Below are 18,940 nucleotides of genomic sequence, written 5' to 3'. Positions count from 1 at the left end.
ATTACATATGTCTAATTTGTACAACTAATTTCTACGGGATTGGTTGTGCAGTCCCCGGTCCCGATGAGACATTTTTGTTCCCGGATCTCGTTGTCTCGACTTTCGTGGCAATCAGGTTGTCGTATTCTCATACTATTCCCCCCAGTGTTCGAATGTGAAGAATGCGAATTAGAACATTATAAGTCTTGCTCCTTTGAGAAAAAACACTAGTAACTGGTTGGATAATCTTTGTTTCGATAGCAAAATTCATTTACCGTTAGGAAATTTGCTATCGAGCCAAAGATTATCTAACCACCCCTTAGTGGCTTGTAGGGAAAAAACCTGTGCATAGTTGAATAGCCTTTGGTCCGATGACAAGTTTTGCTTCCCATTTGGAATTTTCCACCGAGCCAAAGACTATTTCACCACCCCTTAGTGGTTTGTTGCTTCAATGCCTTGTCATTTAAAGGTCTTATCTCTGCTGATAATGTTTTCTTCGAAGTATGTTTTTCGTTGCCGCCTCGTTAAAAACCTTGCCAAAAAATCCATTGGGGACAAAAATTGGGTGAAGAGAAAAAGAGTGCAGCACATAATTTCAGTACAAGTAGTGCTCATCGGCAGTAATACCTTTAGAGGTGAGTCACGTTCTAGTTGCTCGGCAATTTAACTCCATCTTAGTTTTCTAGTTCGTATGATCCCTTTTCGGTGATAGCTGAAACTCGGTAAGGGCCTTCTTATGTGTGACCCAACTTTCCTGCGTTTAGCTCCCTAGTGTTTTGAGTCACTGTCCTTAAAACCAAGTCCCCCACTTTTGAAATAGTGGAGATTGGCCCTCCCATTATAGTACCTTTCCATCCTTTGTTTCTGGGTCACCATCCTTATGTATGCCAAGTCCCTTTGTTCGTCAAGTTGCTCCAGTTTGACCAGCAATGCTTCATTACTTGCTTCTTCGTCCGCCTGCAAGTATCGCAAGGTCGGTTCTCCTATTTCCATTGGGATCAGAGCTTCTGTGCTGTATACGAGAAAGAAAGGTGTCTCCCTTGTGCTTGACTTAGCCGTCATCCGGTATGTCCATAGCACCCTCGGTAACTCTTTGGGCCACTTGTCTTTGGCTGCTTCCAACCTCTTTTTGTTTTGAATAATCACCTTATTGGTTGATTTGCCTGTCCATTTATGCTCGGATGGGCTGGTGAAGATGTGATTTTTTTTAATTTTCAGGGCTTCAAGAAATTTTGTGACCTTGGAGCCTATGAATTGTAGCCCATTGTCGCAGGCAATCTCCTTTGGTATTCTGAACCAGCAAATTATGTTTTCCCATAGGAAATCAATCATCTCACCAATTATCTTGTAAGGACCTGCTTCAATCCATTTAGTGAAATAATCGATTAGAATTAAAAGAAATCTTACCTTCCCGGGAGCTGGCGACAACGTTCCAACTATATCCAACTCCCATTTCATGAATGGCCTTGGGGATAGGACCAAAAACAACAATTCTGCCGGTTGGTGTACCAACGGTGCATGACGTTGACACTTGTTGCATTTTTGAAGGAATGCCTTCGCATCTTGTTTCATCCAAGGCCAGTAGTATCCAGACCTAACTAATTTTAGGACCAACGTCTGCACATAAATGATTTTTGCAAATTCTTTCATAAATGTATCTCGTGACATAATTAGCCTCAAAGGCTCCTAAACATTGGGCCAACGGACCTTGGAACGACCTTTTGTATAACTGCCCTCCCTAGAAGCTGTAAAGAGTTGGTTTAGTGCTGAGTGCTCCGGATGCCTTCAGGTCTTCGGGCAACTTGCCGTGCTTAATGTAGTCAATGATCTCATTCCTCTAGTTCCAGAATAGGTTGGTTGTATTTACTTTATAATAAATATCCACATCTAGTACCGAATGCATGAGCTGAACGACGGTACCGAAATCTGATCCCTTAATTTCTGTGGACGATCCCAAATTGGCCAATGCATCTGTTTCTGCATTTTCTTCTCTCGCAATATGGGTAATCGACCATTCCTTGAACCACATGAGCAAAGATTGAGATTTAACCACATATTGCTGCATGTGCTCCTCTTTGGTGTCGAAGATTCGATATACTTGATTTACCACTAGTTGGTAATCACATTTGATTTCAATGACCTTGGAGTCTAGCCCCTAGGCCATTTCAAGTCTTGCAATTAAAACCTCATACTCGGCTTCAATGTTAGTCAAGGGAACATTTTTTATGGCCTGCCCCAGGATTTCTCCCGAGGGCATGATTAAAACCACCCTGAGCCTGGACTATTTCACGTTGTAAGCTCCATCCGTGAACAAGGTCCAAACTCCTGATGTCATTTCTGACACTATCACTGCTTCTTTTGTGGCCAAAAGCAATAGCCCAGGACTAAAATTAGCCACCAGGTTGGCCAAAACTTGTTTGTAAAGGCTAGTCAACTTGACAACTCAGGTTTGTGAAGGATATTCCGCAGGGGAAAAGTATTCACCACAGCTAACGGAGGGCCCAATAGATACCATTTCAGGTCCTTTAGGCTTGTTGGCATTCTGGAGCACATTCGAAGTTGTCCTTCTTCTTCAGAAGTAAGAAGAAGTGATGATATTTTTCCGAAAATCGAGAAATGAACCTGGTTAGAGCGGCCAGTATTCCGGTTAGCCTTTGAACTTATTTCAAGCTTGTCAGCTGGGCTGGTATGTCTTCGATGGCTTTAATTTTATCGGTATTGACTTTGATCCCCCTTTGTGACACCAAGAAACCTAAAAATTTATGGGAGATAACTTCAAACGTATATTTTCCGGGGTTGATCTTCATGTTGTCCTTCCTTCGGATGTCGAAGGTTTCCTAAAGGTTTTTTAGATGGTCACTTGCATTCAAAGACTTGACCAACATATCATCTATATGAACTTCCATATTTTTCCCTATTTTCTTTTCGAACATTTTGTTCACGAGCCTCTAATAAGTGGCTTCGGCATATTTAAGCCCAAAGGCATCACATTGTAGTAATATGTGCAAAAGTTCATTATGAATGATAAGTGGGGATTTTGACTACTTACTAGTGCTTTCTAGCTTTCGTTTTAGACCAAAAATACTTAATTGTATTCCCGAAAATTGATGAAATATGCTTAATAGCAAGAGTATTGGAAAATGAGTCACAAAGATGAAATCCAACTCAAGAAGGAGTGATTCTAATTGAAGAACAAGAATCAAGAAAAACGGCTGATGTGCGGACTGCAGAATTCCTTTTATGGCTGCATAATGCAAAGGAAATCCAACAGAGCCTTGGAACCAAGTGCAGACCACACAATAATTGCGCGGTCGTAGAAGCTATATTAGAGCTCAAGTTTAGAGAAGTATCATTTCGAGCCTAAAGGAAATGCGCACTGCACAATTATTGTGCGACCGCAGAAGTCAGCCATGCGGCTGCACTCAGATTTGTGCGGTCCGTAGAAGGGCCCTATGCGGCCGCACTCAGTTTTGTGTGGACCGCAGAATTTGAGAGATGCAGCCGCATTACAGAATTGTGCGGTCGCTGATTCTACTCCTTCCCAGACTGAAGCAAAGTGCGGACCGCACATGGAATTGTGCGGTCGTAGAACCTCCGAAAGGGCATTTTTGTCCAAAAATTCCAGCTCTATATAAATAGACTTCTTTCACAAAATTAGGTCAAGTTTTTGAATATCAAAACTCCTGTAGCCATTTTTCTTTACTGATTTAGGCAACTTTAGCTTACTTTATTGATTTAACATTACATTTTTATCTTTTAATCTTTCAATATGAGTTTAATTTGCATTTCTTCTTCTGTTTCTTCTATTCTAAGCATGAGTAGTTAAATTTCCAACTAGGGTTGTGACCTAACCCTATTGTGTAAACCTAATGGGTGCTTAATTGATGGCTTGCTTATGGTTGGGTGTTGATTATTTAGCCTTGTTCTTGCTTATTTTTGTAGAATTAATGGTTGAAAATATTAGTTCATGCCTATTTGACTTGGTCTCTACTTGAGAAAGAAAGACTTAGTCTAGGAAAACTTGTCTATCAAGAATTTGGGATAAAATCAAGTGATTGATAGCCCCAATTAAAGGGTTGAATCTAGAGATAGTAAAACCCGACTTGAGCATTTTATCAATTGTTTTGTTCAATACCCATTTGGTCTTGAGAAAGCCAAATTGGGCACAATCACTCTCTCACCGAGAGGTATTGAGTGGGTACTTGAGTGTCAATTGCTATAATACACCCCGAACAACGAAATAGGCTTTAACATCTACAACCTGTTAGACAAACACATAGGTGAAGGTCAAAGCCCCAGGCGTTTTACAATATTTGAAAACAACAACAAAAACATAATTTCTTAGTTTCAATTACTTATTTGCAATTTTAGTTTAATTTAGCTATAGAACTAAACAAATTTATGGAAGTGTAATCAAAGATAGTTCAAAATCATATACCGTAATATATAATCTTAAATTCCAATCTCATAGCTCCCTGTGGAATTCGACCCCGACTCTGTTGGCTATTACTATTGCATCAACCATTTTATATCCTCGAATAAGAGGTGTGACTTGGACGAGATCAATTTTTGGCGCCATTGCCGGGGAGTTAAAAACGGATTTAGCTATATATTTGGTTTTATGTGTGAATTGTCTTCTTTTCCTTTCGAGTTACTAATCTTTTTGTGAAACAATTGTAGGTGAACAATGTCTCTCAACAACCATGATCCTCTTGGAAACATGCCTTTGGGTGATGTGGACGTGGAAGATGATCAAGTTGAAGAGGTTCCTCTTGAACCTCAAGCAAATAGATAAGGCCGACCGCCTCAAAACAATGTTCCCGTTCCACCCACCTCCACAAAGAGCGACTCTACATTGGGTGTTACCGAATGAAGGATACGCAAGTTCCATATTCCCGATCAAATCATAAATGTTATGCTTACATTGTTAGAGCAACGACGATTCTTCACCGGGGCTCTAAATCAAAATGCATACAAGCACTTGAAAGGGTTTGTGGACACTTGCAGGGGGAGTAAACAGACAAACATCTCCGAGGATGCTTTACGGTTGAGGCTATTTTCCTTTCTCTCTACGGGGGAAAGCCTTGGATTGGTTAGAGAGGTTGCCAAATCATTCTATCCATACATGAGATGAATTGGCCGAAAATTTATTTCCAAGTTCTTTTCTCCCACGCATATGGCTACTCTTAAGGATGAGCTTCTAGCTTTCAAAAAAGAACCCAATGAGCCTTTGAATGAGATATGGGAAATGTACCGTACTATCATGAAAGAGTGCCCAAACAATGACATGACGGATGCTATGATTCAACAAACTTTCTATAGGGGGATTAATACTACCAATCAATGTGTGGTCAACCAACTTGCCAGTGGAAATTTCATGACAACACCGTATGTGGAAGCTTGTGAGATTCTAGATGAAATGGCGGATACTTCATCGGCATGGAAAAGTAGAGAAAGCGTTCCTCAAGGTGATCCAAATATGATTCACTTGCATAAATAATTACATGATCGTGGGAAACCAATTGCCGAGTTGACCACCACAATGCATCAACTAGCCAAATCTCAACTTCAACAAGTGCAAGCTCCTAAGAAAGTCAATTTAAGGGAGGGAGTTAGTATGATGGTAAACAAGAGAAGGCAAAAGGGTCCTCAAGTACAAAACCGTGTTGAAAATTATGTGCAAGATGATAGTGGGTTTGATCAAGATGAACTGTACAATGAACAAGAGGAGGGAGTACAATATGTGAACAACTTTCAAGGGCAAAGAAATAACAATCAAGGCTCAAATCAACAACAATGACAACCACAAGGAAATCAAGGGAATTGGAATTCAAACAACCAAAGTAATTGGAATGGTGGAAATAACTAAGGGAATTGGAACAATCAAAACAATCAAGGAAATTGGAATGGTCAAAATAACCAATGCAATTGGAGTGGCAATAATCAAAGATATTGGGGAGGAAACAACCAAGGAGGGTGGAACAATAACCAAGGAAACTGGGGGTCGGGTTTTCAAAGGCCCCCGATATATCAACAATCGAGCAACCTGCTTCCTTATCCTTTCCAAGGTCTGAGTTCTTCCAATAATGATATGGGACCAATTAAGAACATGTTCAAATAAATGATGGAGAAGAATGCCGACTCCGATGCTCAACTAGCCTCTCACAACACTTCAATTTGCAATTTGGAAGTTCAATTGGGGCAAATCTTGCAAGCTTTAAACACTCATCCTAAGAGGGCACTACCAAGTGATACGGTGGTGAACCCAAAGGGTGGGAACAACACGGGACATGCCATGACCGTTACTACAAGGAGTGGAAAAGGCGGGGATGCAACCACCTCAAGTCAAAAGAAAATTGTAGATGATGAGCAATTGGTACAAGAAGATGAGATGCCAAGCAATGAAGTTCAAGCAAATGATGAGGTGAGAATTTATATTGATGAAAATGTGGAGGAGACTCATGAGGAAGTGAACCCGTCTAGGGAACATATTATTAACATACCAGAATCGGTAGTGCCAAAGGCTAAGTCACCAATGCCAAGGCCTCCTCCTCCATACCCTCAAAGGCTTGCCAAGCAAAATGGAGAGAACCAATTCAAAAAGTTCATTGACATGATGAAGAGTCTATCTATCAACATGCCATTGGTTGAGGCTTTGGATCAAATGCCGGGTTATGCAAAGTTCATGAAGGACTTGGTGAAAAAGAAGAGGTCAATGAATTGTGAAACTATAAAGACGACACATCAAGAGAGTGTAATTGTGAACTCAATGGCTCCTAAATTGAAAGATCACGACGCTTTCACAATCCCTTGTACCATTGGGAGTGCCGACTTTGCTAAAGCTTTATGTGATCTTGGGGCAAGTATCAACTTGATGCCCTATTCCGTTTTTAAGACTTTGGGAATTGGGCAACCAAGACCCACATCTATGAGATTGCAAATGACGGATCGTACCATGAAGATACCGTTGGATATCATTGATGATGTGTTGATTCTTGTTGAAAAATTCATTCTCCCGGCGGATTTTGTTATTCTTGATTGTGAGGTTTACTATGAGGTGCCGATCATTCTTGGGAGACCTTTCCTTCCTATGGGGAAGGCTCTAATTGATGTTGAAGCTAGAGAACTTACCTTCCGGGTTGGTGATGAGAAAGTGGTTTTCCATGTGTGCAAGTCTATAAGGCAACCCAATAGCAATGAGGTGAGCTCGTTCGTGGACTTAGTGACTGATGTGATTATTGATAAAACAAGTGTCGTGATGAATGTTGATGATACTTTGGAGGCCGTATTACTCAATTGTGATGATCAAGAAATAGAGGGCTATGTGGAATGTGAGAATGCTTTGCAAAGAATGGGGTCGTACACTTATGAGTCCCGCAAATTGTCCTTGGATATTGAGAATAGAACCACTCCTCCAACAAAGCCTTCAATTGAGGACCCTCCCATCTTGGAGTTGAAGCCATTACCTCCACATCTTCGGTATGAATTTCTTGGCCCTTCTTCTACTTTACCAGTTATTCTTTCCTCTTGTTTGACTAATGTGCAGGTAGATTCCATATTAGCGGTGCTACAAAAGAGGAAAAAAGCTATTGGATGGACTTTGGAGGATATTCGGGGGATAAGCCCCGCATTTTGCATGCACAATATTAATTTTGAAGAAGGTGCCAAACCATCTATTGAACATCAAAGGAGACTCAATAAATCCATGCAAGTGGTTTTCAAAAACGAGGTGATCAAGTGGTTGGATGCCGGGGTAGTGTACCCTATCTCCGATAGTTTGTGGACTTCTCTAGTTCAATGTGTTCTAAAAAAAGGGATATGACGGTGGTCACCAGTGACAAGAATGAGTTGATTCCTACAAAAACAGTGACCGGATGAAGAGTGTGTATGCACTATTGCAAGCTCAACAAAGTCACAAAGAAGGATCATTTCCCACTTCCCTTCCTAGATCAAATGCTTTATAGATTGGCCGGACATGCTTTCTATTGTTTCCTTGATTGGTATTCTGACTACAATCAAATTCTTATTGTTCCGGAGGATGAAAAGAAGCTACTTTCACATGTCTTTATGGTATTTTTGCATTCTCGAGAATGCCATTTGGATTGTGCAATGCACCGACAACTTTTCAAATGTGTATGATGGATATCTTCACGGACATGGTGGAGGATTTTCTTGAAGTCTTCATGGATGACTTTTTGATAGTCGGGGATTCTTTTGATGATTGTCTAGCAAATTTGGACAAAGTATTGGCAAGATACGAAAAAATAAACTTGATGCTCAATTGGGAGAAATGTCATTTAATGGTTGAGGAAGGCATTGTCCTTGTCCATAAGATCTCAAAGAATGGCATTGAAGTCGACAAGGCAAAGATCGAGGTGATTTCTAAGCTTCCACCTCCAACTTCGGTCAAAGGCGTGCGACGTTTCTTAGGCCACGCGGGATTTTACCGATGGTTCATCAAGGACTTCTCTAAAGTGGTAAACCTATTGTGCAAGATTTTGGAGAAAGATGCCAAGTTCCATTTCAATGATGATTGCATGAGATCCTTTGAGTTGCTAAAGCTCAAGTTGACTACTACTCACATCATTACCGCTCCAAATTGGAGTGTTCCTTTTGAGCTTATGTGTGATGCAAGTGATGTAGCGGTGGGGGCCGTTTTTGGGCAACGTATCAAAAAAATCTTTCATCCAGTCTATTATGCAAGCAAGACCATGAATAATGCCCAAGTCAACTACACCGTTACGGAGAAAGAGCTTCTTGCCATTGTGTTTGCTATGGAAAAGTTTCGCCCGTACTTGATGGGTGAAAAAGTGATTATTCATACGGATCATGAGGCACTTCACTATATCATAAGCAAGAAAGGTTATAAAGCCCATTTGATGAGATGGGTAGTTCTATTGCAAGAGTTTGACATTGACATCCAAGATAGGAAAGGAAGTGAAAACCAAGTGGCAGACCACTTGTCTCATTTGGAGGAGGAGGGGAGGCCGCCATGACGGCCTTGAAATCAATTACTCCTTCCCCGATGAGCAACTTTTGGATATTTCGATGAATGAGGTGCCTTGGTTCATAGACTTAGAAAATTATCTTGTGAGTGGTATCATTCTGGTTGAGTTCTCTTCAAACCAAAGGAAGAAGCTCAAACGGGACTATCAAGACTACTATTGGGATGAATCGTACCTTTTCCGAATTTGTACGGACGGAGTGATTAGGAGATGTGTACTGGAGGAGGAACAAGTGGATATTCTTGGGGCTTGTCATTCTTCACCTTATGGTGGTCATCATGGGGGAGCAAGAACGACGGCCAAAGTCTTAAGTTGTGGTTTCTATTGGCCTACTCTCTACAAGAATGCTAGTGAGCTTGTCAAGCATTGTGATGAATGTTAAAGGGCCGGTGGAATCACGAAGAAATATGAAATGCCTCTCACCACAATTTTGGAGATAGATATTTTCGATGTGTGGAGTATTGATCTCATGGGTCCGTTTGTGAGCTCTTGTGGAAACACCTACATTTTGGTCGCGATTGATTATGTGTCAAAATGGGTTGAAGTCGTTTCTTTGCCCAACAATGAAGCGAGGAGTGTGGTGGAGTTTTTGAAGAAGAACATCTTTAAAAGATTTGGTACTCCAAGGGCTATCATAAGTTATGAGGGTTCACATTTTTTGCAACAAGGCCTTCGATACCTTACTCACCAAGTATGGTGTCACTCATAAAGTGACGACCCCCTATCATACTCAAGCAAGTGGTCAAGTGGAAGTCTCCAACCAGGAGATAAAGAATATTTTGTCAAAAACAGTGAATGCCAACCGTACGGATTGGTCAAAGAAACTCGATGCTGCTCTATGGGCTTATAGGACGGCTTACAAAACACCGATTGGAATGTCTCCATACTGGTTGGTGTTTGGGAAAGCTTGTCATCTTCTGGTGGAACTTGAGCATAAGGCCATGTGGGCTTTGAAGAAGTTGAACCTTGAGTGGGACATCGCCGCCAACTTAAGGGTGGCACAATTGAATGAGCTAGATGAGTTCTGGTACCATGGATATACAAGCTCATCCTTATACAAGGAGAAGATGAAGTACCTCCATGACAAGTACATTCACAACAAAGAGTTTAAAGAAGGTGATCTTGTGTTATTATTCAATTCTCGATTATAGCTATTTCTGAGAAGTTGCAATCTAAATGGAGTGGCCTATTTAAGGTTGTTCGTGTGACACCCTTTGGTGCATTGGACTTGAAAATAAGAATGATGAAGTGTTTAGAGTCAATGGTCACCGGGTGAAGCATTATTTGGGAAAAGTTGATGATGGCCACGTCATGGCGGTTCTTCATTTCAAGTGATTGGTAATCTGAGTCGTGCCGCGATGTTAAATCAGGTTCTTCTTGGGAGGCAACCTATGTTTCTTTTTCTTCTTCTTTAGATAGGTGTTGTTTTGTGCTAACTGGTTTGAAGTGTGTTGCAGGGATGAGTGTGCTTTGCAGGGACTGTGCTAAATAAATTGGCTAAGTGTGGAAAATGTGCGGACAACACAAATTTGAGTGCCATAACAGAATGGACTCTACGGTCGCACAATTCTTGTGCGAACCTCACAACTAGAAAACTAAAATTGCACACTTTTTGAAGTTTGTATATCAGAATAAAGGCCAATCTGCGGCCACACATGAAATTGTGCAGTCCGCACAAAATTCTGCAGCCGCACTCAAAAATGTGCGGACCGCAGATCATCAAAGGGTAAAATGGTATCAGGTAAAGGAGTGCGGGAACACATGAAATTGTGCGGACCGCACTCATCTATTGAACCCTCGCCAAATTATGTTAAGTATAAATAGAAGGCTTCATTCTCCTGTTCAAACTTTACACACTCTATACTTTTACAAAGGCAAAAGCACAGTACACTCACTTGATTCAAGAATTCCTCATTCATTTCATTACTTTGATTCTTCCTTAGCATTATTTCATAACCGGTAAGTTCAATTCATCCTTAAAATTTTCAATTTTTCCTAACTTTTGCTCATAATTAGTTTAGCCATTTTTAGACCTAATATTAAAATTCATCATCACGTGAGTTTAAATGTGTTGGGTAACTTCATACTTGCTAAATGGGGGATGGGTAAACTAGTTATCATATTTAATTGGTATTACCTTGTTTAATTTTTTCTTAGAAGTTAGAAACTTAAGTTAACTGCCGATGTTTTTTTTTTGAATTGTGCGGCCACACAAGAAATTGTGTGATCCACAGATACTTAGTCTAGGACATTTGGTATAGATTGATTGTGCGGACCACACTTGAAATTATGCGGTCCACAGAAATTGGACTGTGGCCGTAGAAAAGTGTGTGCGGCTGCAGATCAACCAATTCTCTGATATCAGAGAGTTGTATGTTTGAAGTTGGAATTGTGCAGCCGCACTCAAAATTGTGCGGTCCGCACTTCAATCGTGCAGTTGCATAAGAAATTGTGTGGTCCGCACTATCCATTTGCGGACGCACTCACAATTGTGCAGACCACACTTCTTGACCCTGCTTCTATTTTTTTTCCTGCAACTATTTTATACTGTGAATTTGAACTTAACTAAATCATGTTTCTATGAATTGCAAACAATGGTGAGATCTTGTAGTAGAGGTGATACATCCAAAGGGAGGGGTGAACCCTCCCGAGGCAGAGGCAGGGGTAACATGCCACTAGTAGTGCAAAGAGCAATAGCAAAGAAAGCTACAACCGGGAGAGCCTCGGAGCCTGTTGAGTCCAGCTTATATGTCCCATCTAGGGATGCATCAGAGGGCAATTTAGTGCAAGAGCAACCTGATGCACAGTCACAGCCTAGACAGTTTCCAGGTAGATTAAAACTTAGAGATGAGTTTTCCACCTCAACAAGTACTTCTGAGGGGTCGGGAGATGACAGTCAGGGTTCAGAGCCCTATTCCTCACATGCCTCTGCAACACCAATTACAGTTGTTGATGATGATGATAACTGATAACGGTCAAGGGGGTGATACCCGAGTTGACGGCCTTGAGGGGTCGAAGAAGATGGAAGTCTGGAAAGACAGATTCATGAGCCTGACTGCTTTCAATAGCTTCCGACAATGGTGGACTCAAAGATCGCTCATTCTCGAGTATAAATTTGATTTGAAGGATTTTAATAGATACAATCCGAACATGGCAATACAGTTTCAGGTAAGAAAAGGGTGGACATGGTTGACTCAAAGCGTAGTTGATGCCAAGGAGCACTTAGTTGGGGAATTCTACGCCAATGTGGAGCATGTCGAAAAGGGGACTAAGGTAACGAAGGTGAAGAATTTGAAAGTTAGATTTGATTAAACCTCCCTAAACACATACTTGGGGCTCGGGGATGTGGAGCCGGTACAATATCTGGAGAAGTTTAGATTGGATGATGTGGCTCGCACTTGGCTAGCTGAGATTTTAGCAACTCCAGGACCACCACCTCCATGGACCACAACAAGGGTTCCTATTTAACGGAACACCTCAATTTTGAAGCTAATGGTTGGCAGACGTTTGTATGCAGTCGGATAGACCTAAGCCGGAATGAAAACAATCTTCTAATCCCTCAGGCAGTCTTAGTTGCCTCCATCATGGCTGGGTATCCAATCAATGTGGGTGCCATCATATCGGCCAACATGTCTCTGATCAGCAGGCTGGGTAAGAGTTCCTACCCGTATCAAAACACCATCACAAAATATCTTATGAATACGGGGGTTGAGTCAAGGAGCTTTGATACAAAGGTTCTGGCGAAGCAGCCCTTGACATGGTACTCTTTGAAGGACCCGAGGAACCTGATGAGCAAGGGTTAGCCATCTACTACCGTGGGCCAGTCCGTAGAGCCTTCGGTGGTAGCTACAACTTCAGTAGCCATACCTTCAACTGATATGCCCACCACTACAGCCGTGCCTTCTAGCAGTACAACTTCCATACCTCCACCTCCATCTTCAGGGCCATCATCAGCTTCAGTGCCTTCATCTTCTACTTATCCACTTACGGTGATGAGAGTCTCCCAAACACTGGCGAGTATCAACAACTGAATGCAAACAGCTACTGCAAAGATGTTTGACCTATCCAGTGATGTTGCATCCCAGACATCTACCCTAGCTCCCCAAATTCCTCCGACAGTGGAGGAGACTTTGAAGATGATTTTGGATAACCAGAAGACCATCACGGACACCTTGGTGGCATATGGAACAACAATTGAGGAGCTTGGGAAGAAGGTGAAGAAAATGAGGAAATCTAGGTTTCAAAGAAGTCATTTGACAAGCCGAGACGGGAAGTAACCAAGATAGCAGCAGCTGGGGATCTTCCACTTGACTTGATGATAGAGTTAGCTCTAACAACACCAGCAGACCCAGCCAACAGCACCATCAGTACCATCAGCATCAGAGGCACCAGCTGGCCAGTCTGAGGAGCCAGACCTTGCTGCCCACACTGTTGAGGCGGTGTTATAGATGTTCACCAACCCAGCTACTCCCCAAGCAGAGGACGGTGAGATATAGTTGGAGGAGCCTGAGGGTGGTGATGTTGCTATGGACACTAAGACCACATAGGGAGTCATCTTTACTCTTTTCCTTTCTTGATTTTATTTTTTTAAGCATTGGGGATAATGCTTAATTTTATTCGGGGGGTGGAGCTTATTTGATTTGATGACATTGGCCTGTAAATAACTGATAATATTTTTATGTTCTTATTTTCCTTTATGTACAGACTCTTTTCTCTCTATTGATGTATATATTCTCTCTTCCTCTCTCATCATGTATATTCATTTCATTTATGCTTTCAGTAGTTTATTCTATAGCTTATTTATTTTATTTCTTAGTAGTCAGTGTTTAGTCTAATAACTTCTTATTTACTTTGATAGTTTCTTTTTAATTTGGTAGTTTCTTTTTATGCTTAAGTGATCAATAAGACTTTAGTTTTCTTAATGCAATGGTTCTTTACAAAGGTAGTTTTTGTGTGAACCGGATGACTCTTCCCAACGATGGATGGCGTGACAACCTTCTTAAGAGATTGAGTCCGTTTTTTATATTTTAGTAAGAGTAGTAGTAATAATAAATAAGAGGTCCTAATTGAGTTAAACTAGAAGAGTCGAGCATGCTTCACTTGGTACCAACATACTTAACTACGTGTTTATGATTAAAAACAAGTTCATTAAAAGAAATAGCTCTAGTTAATGACCTTTTGAATCTTGTGTTGACTTAAGCAATCATCGAGTGGTTTAGTTGAACATTAGTGATTTTCAATCTTAAATATGGTTGTTGTGGGCCCTCGACTCTATCCTCTTTAACAATCCATCTGTGTGAGAAGTGAGATTTTTGTTGCAAGTCCAAGTACCCGTGCGAATGGTCTAGAACTTGCCCCGAATGTATTTCTAGGCAAAATTCTATGTTTTGCTTGGCTTGAGAAGTGACTGTAGGCTCTCCTTGACCTGCTTGAAATATTCCATGTCCTACCAATGTTGCTATCCCTATTCAACCCATTTTAGCCTAAGACCTTTCTCATTTGATAATCACGTTACAAGCCTTTACCCATTTTGTAGTGACCCTCTCTTGGCACTCGAGCTTTCCTTAACACTCTAGAGAAACGATTGGCTAAAACACAAGTTTGGGGGAGAGACGAGGAGTTTGAAAATGGTATCAAGGCACAAAAAGGGGAAAAATGAAGAAAAGGAAAGGCAAAGAAAAGAAAAAGAAAAATTCAAAAAGAAAGTGAATAAGTTGAAAAATTGAAGGGATTCAATGCAAAGCATGGAGAAAATAAAGAAGGAGAAAATAAATATCTTCACCAAGAAAGAGTGATGTTAAGTCTCTCTAGTTCCTCTAAGGAAAAATAAAACACCTCAAAGAATTGGCAAAACATGAGCCAAAAAGAGAAAATGGAGTGTTTAAGAAAAACTGAACCCGTTCTATTCCAACATTTCATACCTTAGTCCAAACATCTTCATTACATTCCGAAAAAGCCCTACACGATTTCAAGCTGAGTGAACTTGCATTAGTGGTGATTTACATGAGGGGCAAGCATATGGTACCTAGAGTTGTACTTGTGACATTCTTTTGAGAGATATGAGCAAACTTTTCACAAATCCTTGAATTAAGGGCTACATTTTAAGTGAAATATGCTAACGGAGAGTAGAAGAGGAGGAGTTTGGGATACACAATGACCTACATGAAAGAGTGAGCTTCCTTGAGGAATAAAGTCAACTCTTGATGCTTAAATTTCACATTAGAATTATTGGTGCTTAAAACTTCAAATAATTGTCTTGTTGATAATTCATAAGTGTTGTGGGTAATTGTTGGTACCAATTGATGTGTGTTTTATTCACCTTAGATTAGTTGGAAAAGCTCTTAACATGTGGAGGTGGAAATTAATTTAATTGCTTGAGGACAAGCAAAAGCTTAAGTTTGGGGGAGTTGATAAGTGGGGATTTTGACTACTTATTAGCGCTTTCTAGCTTTCGTTTTTGTCCAAAAATGCTTAATTGTATTCCCAAAAATTAGTGAAATATTCTTAATCACAGGAGTATTGGAAAATGAGTCACAAAGATGAAATCTAACTCAAGAAGGAGTGATTTAAACTAAAGAACAAGAATCAGGCAAAAAGGCTAATGTGCGGACCGCAAAATTCCTTGTGCGGCCGCAGAATGCAAAGGAAATCCAACAAAGCCTTAGAACAAAGTGTGGACCACACAATTATTGTGCGGCCCCAGAAGCTATGTTAGAGCTCAAGTTCAGAAAAGTCTCATTTCGAGCCTAAAGGAAAAGCGGACCGCACAATTATTGTGCGGCCGCAAAAGTCAGCCATGCAGCTACACTGAGAATTGTGCGGTCCGCAGATGGGCCCTATGCGGCCACACTCAGTTTTGTGTGGTACCATAGAACAAGATACATGCGGCCGCAATCCAGAATTGTGCGGTCGCGCTTCAACTCCTGTCAAGATTCAAGCAAAGTGCGGACCGCACATGGAATTGTGTGGCTACAGAACCTCCGGAAGGGCATTTTTATTTGAAAATTTCAGCTTTGTATAAATAGACTTCTTTCACGAAATTAGGTCAAGTTTTTGAATATCAAAACTCCTGTAGCCATTTTTCTTTACTGCTTTAGGCAACTTTAGCTTACTTTAGTGATTTAACATTACATTTTTTGTCTTTTAATCTTTCAATATGAGTTTAATTAGCATTTCTTCTTCTATTTCTTCTATTCTAAGCATGAGTAGCTAAATTTCTAACTAGGATTGTGACCCAACCCTAGTGTGCAAACCTAATGGGTGTTTAATTTATGGCTTATTTATGGTTGGGTGTTGATTATTTAGCCTTTTTTTGCTTATTGTTGTATAGTTAATGGTTACAAACATTAGTTCATGCTTATTTGACTTGGTCTCTACTTGAGAAAGAGAGAGTCTAGGAAAACTTGGCTAACAAGAATTTGGGATGAAATCAAGAGATTGATAATCTCAATTAAAGGGTTGAACCTAGAGATAGTAAAACCCGACTTTAGCATTTTATCAACTGTTTTGTTCAATACCCATTTGGTCTTGAGAAAGCCAAATTGGGCAAAATCACTCTCTCACCGAGAGGTATTGAGTAGGTACTTGAGTGCTGATAGCTATAATATACCCCGACCAACGAAACAAGCTTTCACATCTATAACTAGTTAGGCAAACATCTAGGTGAAGGTCATAGCCCAAGGTCTTTTACAATATTTGAGAACAACAACAGAAACACAATTTCTTAGTTTCAATTACTTATTTGCAATCTTAGTTTAATTTAGCTATAGAACCAACCAAATTTGTGGAAGTGTAATTAAAGATAGTTCAAACTCTATACCGTAATATATACTACTAAATCCCAATATCATAGCTCTTATAGAATTCAACCTCGACTCTGTTGGGTATTACTATTGCATCGACCGTTTCATATCCTCGAATAAGAGGTGTGACTTGGATGATATCAATCAACAAAGTTTTTTCCAAATCCTCTAGGTCCATATTAATTTGGATGTACCTGGAATAGGCATCGAGGAAACTCATTAACTCGTGTCCGGCCTTTGCATCAATCATTTGATCAATGTTTAGCAGTGGGAACAAGTATTTTGGGCATACCTTATTCAAAACTTTATAATCTATGCACATACAAAATTTATTATTCTTTTTCAGAACTACTACTACATTATCTAGACACTCGGCATACTTTACCTTTCGGATTGAACCAATGTCAAGCAATCGAGTTACCTCTTCTTTAACAAACTTGTTTCTGACCTCGGCAATCGGGCGCTTCTTCTGCCTTACTAGTGGGATGCTTGGGTCCAGGCTTAGCTTGTGCACGACCACCTCTAGCGGGATACCTGTCATATCCACATGCAACCATGCTAAACAATCAACGTTAGTTTTAAGAAATTCAGTAAATCCTTACCTGAGCTCGGGGTTTAGTCTTGTCCCCAAGTGAAATTTCCTTTTTAGAAATTTTTTAAACAACGACACTTGTTCGAGATCTTGTGTCATGGACTTGGCTGTGTCCGTTTCTTTCGGTACCTGAAAGTATCTTGGTATCTGGTGGGATTTCGACAGCCCCTCCTCTTTGTCATCTTCGTTTGGTTAGGGAGCAGACGTCGGTTCCTATAATTGCTATGCCTCGTGTTCCTTGACTTTACTACTGGAAATCAAGACCGCGTTCATCTCCCTTGCTGCCGGTTGATCTCCTATAATTTGTTTGATTCCTTGTGGAGTTGGGAATTTAAGAAGTTAGTGATATGTTGATGGTACGACCTTCATCACATGTAGCCATGGTCTGTAAAAAATTATGTTGTAGCCTATGTCGCCATCTACTACTTCAAATAAGGTAGTTTTCATGACCCCTTTGGCATTCGTGGGCATCAAGATCTCCCTCTAGGGTTGTCACACTTGCTAAGTTGAACCCGACGAAGAGTTTTATTGCCGGAGTGATGCTTCTAGTTAGCTTGTTCTAGCACTCTCCATTGAATGATGTTGGCTGAACATCCTGGGTCAATCAAAACATATTTAATCTTGAAATCTAGAACGTTAAGATAAATTACCAAGGCATTATTGTGTGGCAGTAGAAGTCCATCGACATCTTCTTCTGTGAAGGTGATGTCGTCCTCAGTGACTTCCTAGAGTTTCTTGCTATGAGTCATCGATACTTGTGTCTTTTTTGCTGCCGAGAAGGTTACACAGTTGATCTCGTCCCCCCTCCCCCCCTTCTTCGAAAATTATGTTGATGGTTAGTTGAAGAGGATCTTCCCCTATCTTTGAAGGCTATATATTGTCTCAACTGCGGCTATAATTGTTCTTAGCCTGGTCGCTTAAGAATTCCCTAAGATGGCTGTTCTTTAACAGCGTTGCCACATTCTCGTGCAGATGTTAGCAGTCCCTGGTTTGGTGGCCATTAGTCTCATTGTATTCGCACCATAAATTAGGATCCCTATAGTTGGAATCAGACCTTATTGGCCTTGGGAACCGTGATTCCTTAATGTTTCTCATAGTCGATACCATCTCTACTATGCTTACATTGAAATTATACTCTGACAACCTGGGATAAGTGGAATCCCTGGAGCCGGATACCTCTTTGTCTATCAATGACCTGTTATTCCGGCCACGATCAGTTCTTCTATAGGGAGCGAACCTATCTGTTGACCGGAACCCTCTACTGCTGCGTCCTTCGGACCTTTCATATGGCAAAAACCGACCCTTAGGAGATCGTCGATCTGTATCAAAATCATTTTTTGATTTATCCCTATTCTTTTCTCGATCCTCACCCTTTGTTAATGTGGGGACTCCGAGCTAATCATCTTCTATCCTTATCTTTGATTCATAACGGTTATGGACATCCGCCCATGTAGTTGCCTAGAACTCAAGTAGGCTTTCTTTTAGTTTATGGCAGGCTTCAGAGCTCCTCGGGTTCAACCCTTTAGTAAATGCCTCAGCTGCCCATTCATCTGGTATGGCCG

General features: G+C 40.8%; 1 protein-coding gene across 1 annotated transcript; it reads right to left on the bottom strand.

Moving 5' to 3' along the window:
* Nucleotides 1-747: 747 nt before the first annotated feature.
* Nucleotides 748-1,519, bottom strand: LOC142165300 (uncharacterized). Its single transcript, XM_075223881.1, has 2 exons — nt 1,387-1,519; nt 748-1,334 (listed from the first exon to the last, which is right to left on the bottom strand). Exons 1-2 carry the CDS (start codon nt 1,517-1,519, stop codon nt 748-750), a joined length of 720 nt encoding a protein of 239 aa, XP_075079982.1.
* Nucleotides 1,520-18,940: the final 17,421 nt, after the last annotated feature.

This window comes from Nicotiana tabacum, chromosome 10, assembly GCF_000715075.1.
Source record: "Nicotiana tabacum cultivar K326 chromosome 10, ASM71507v2, whole genome shotgun sequence".
In the NCBI taxonomy this organism is placed as follows: Eukaryota; Viridiplantae; Streptophyta; class Magnoliopsida; order Solanales; family Solanaceae; genus Nicotiana; species Nicotiana tabacum.
Note: the sequence above shows the minus strand (reverse complement) of the source record. Positions and strands in the feature narration are given on the sequence as shown.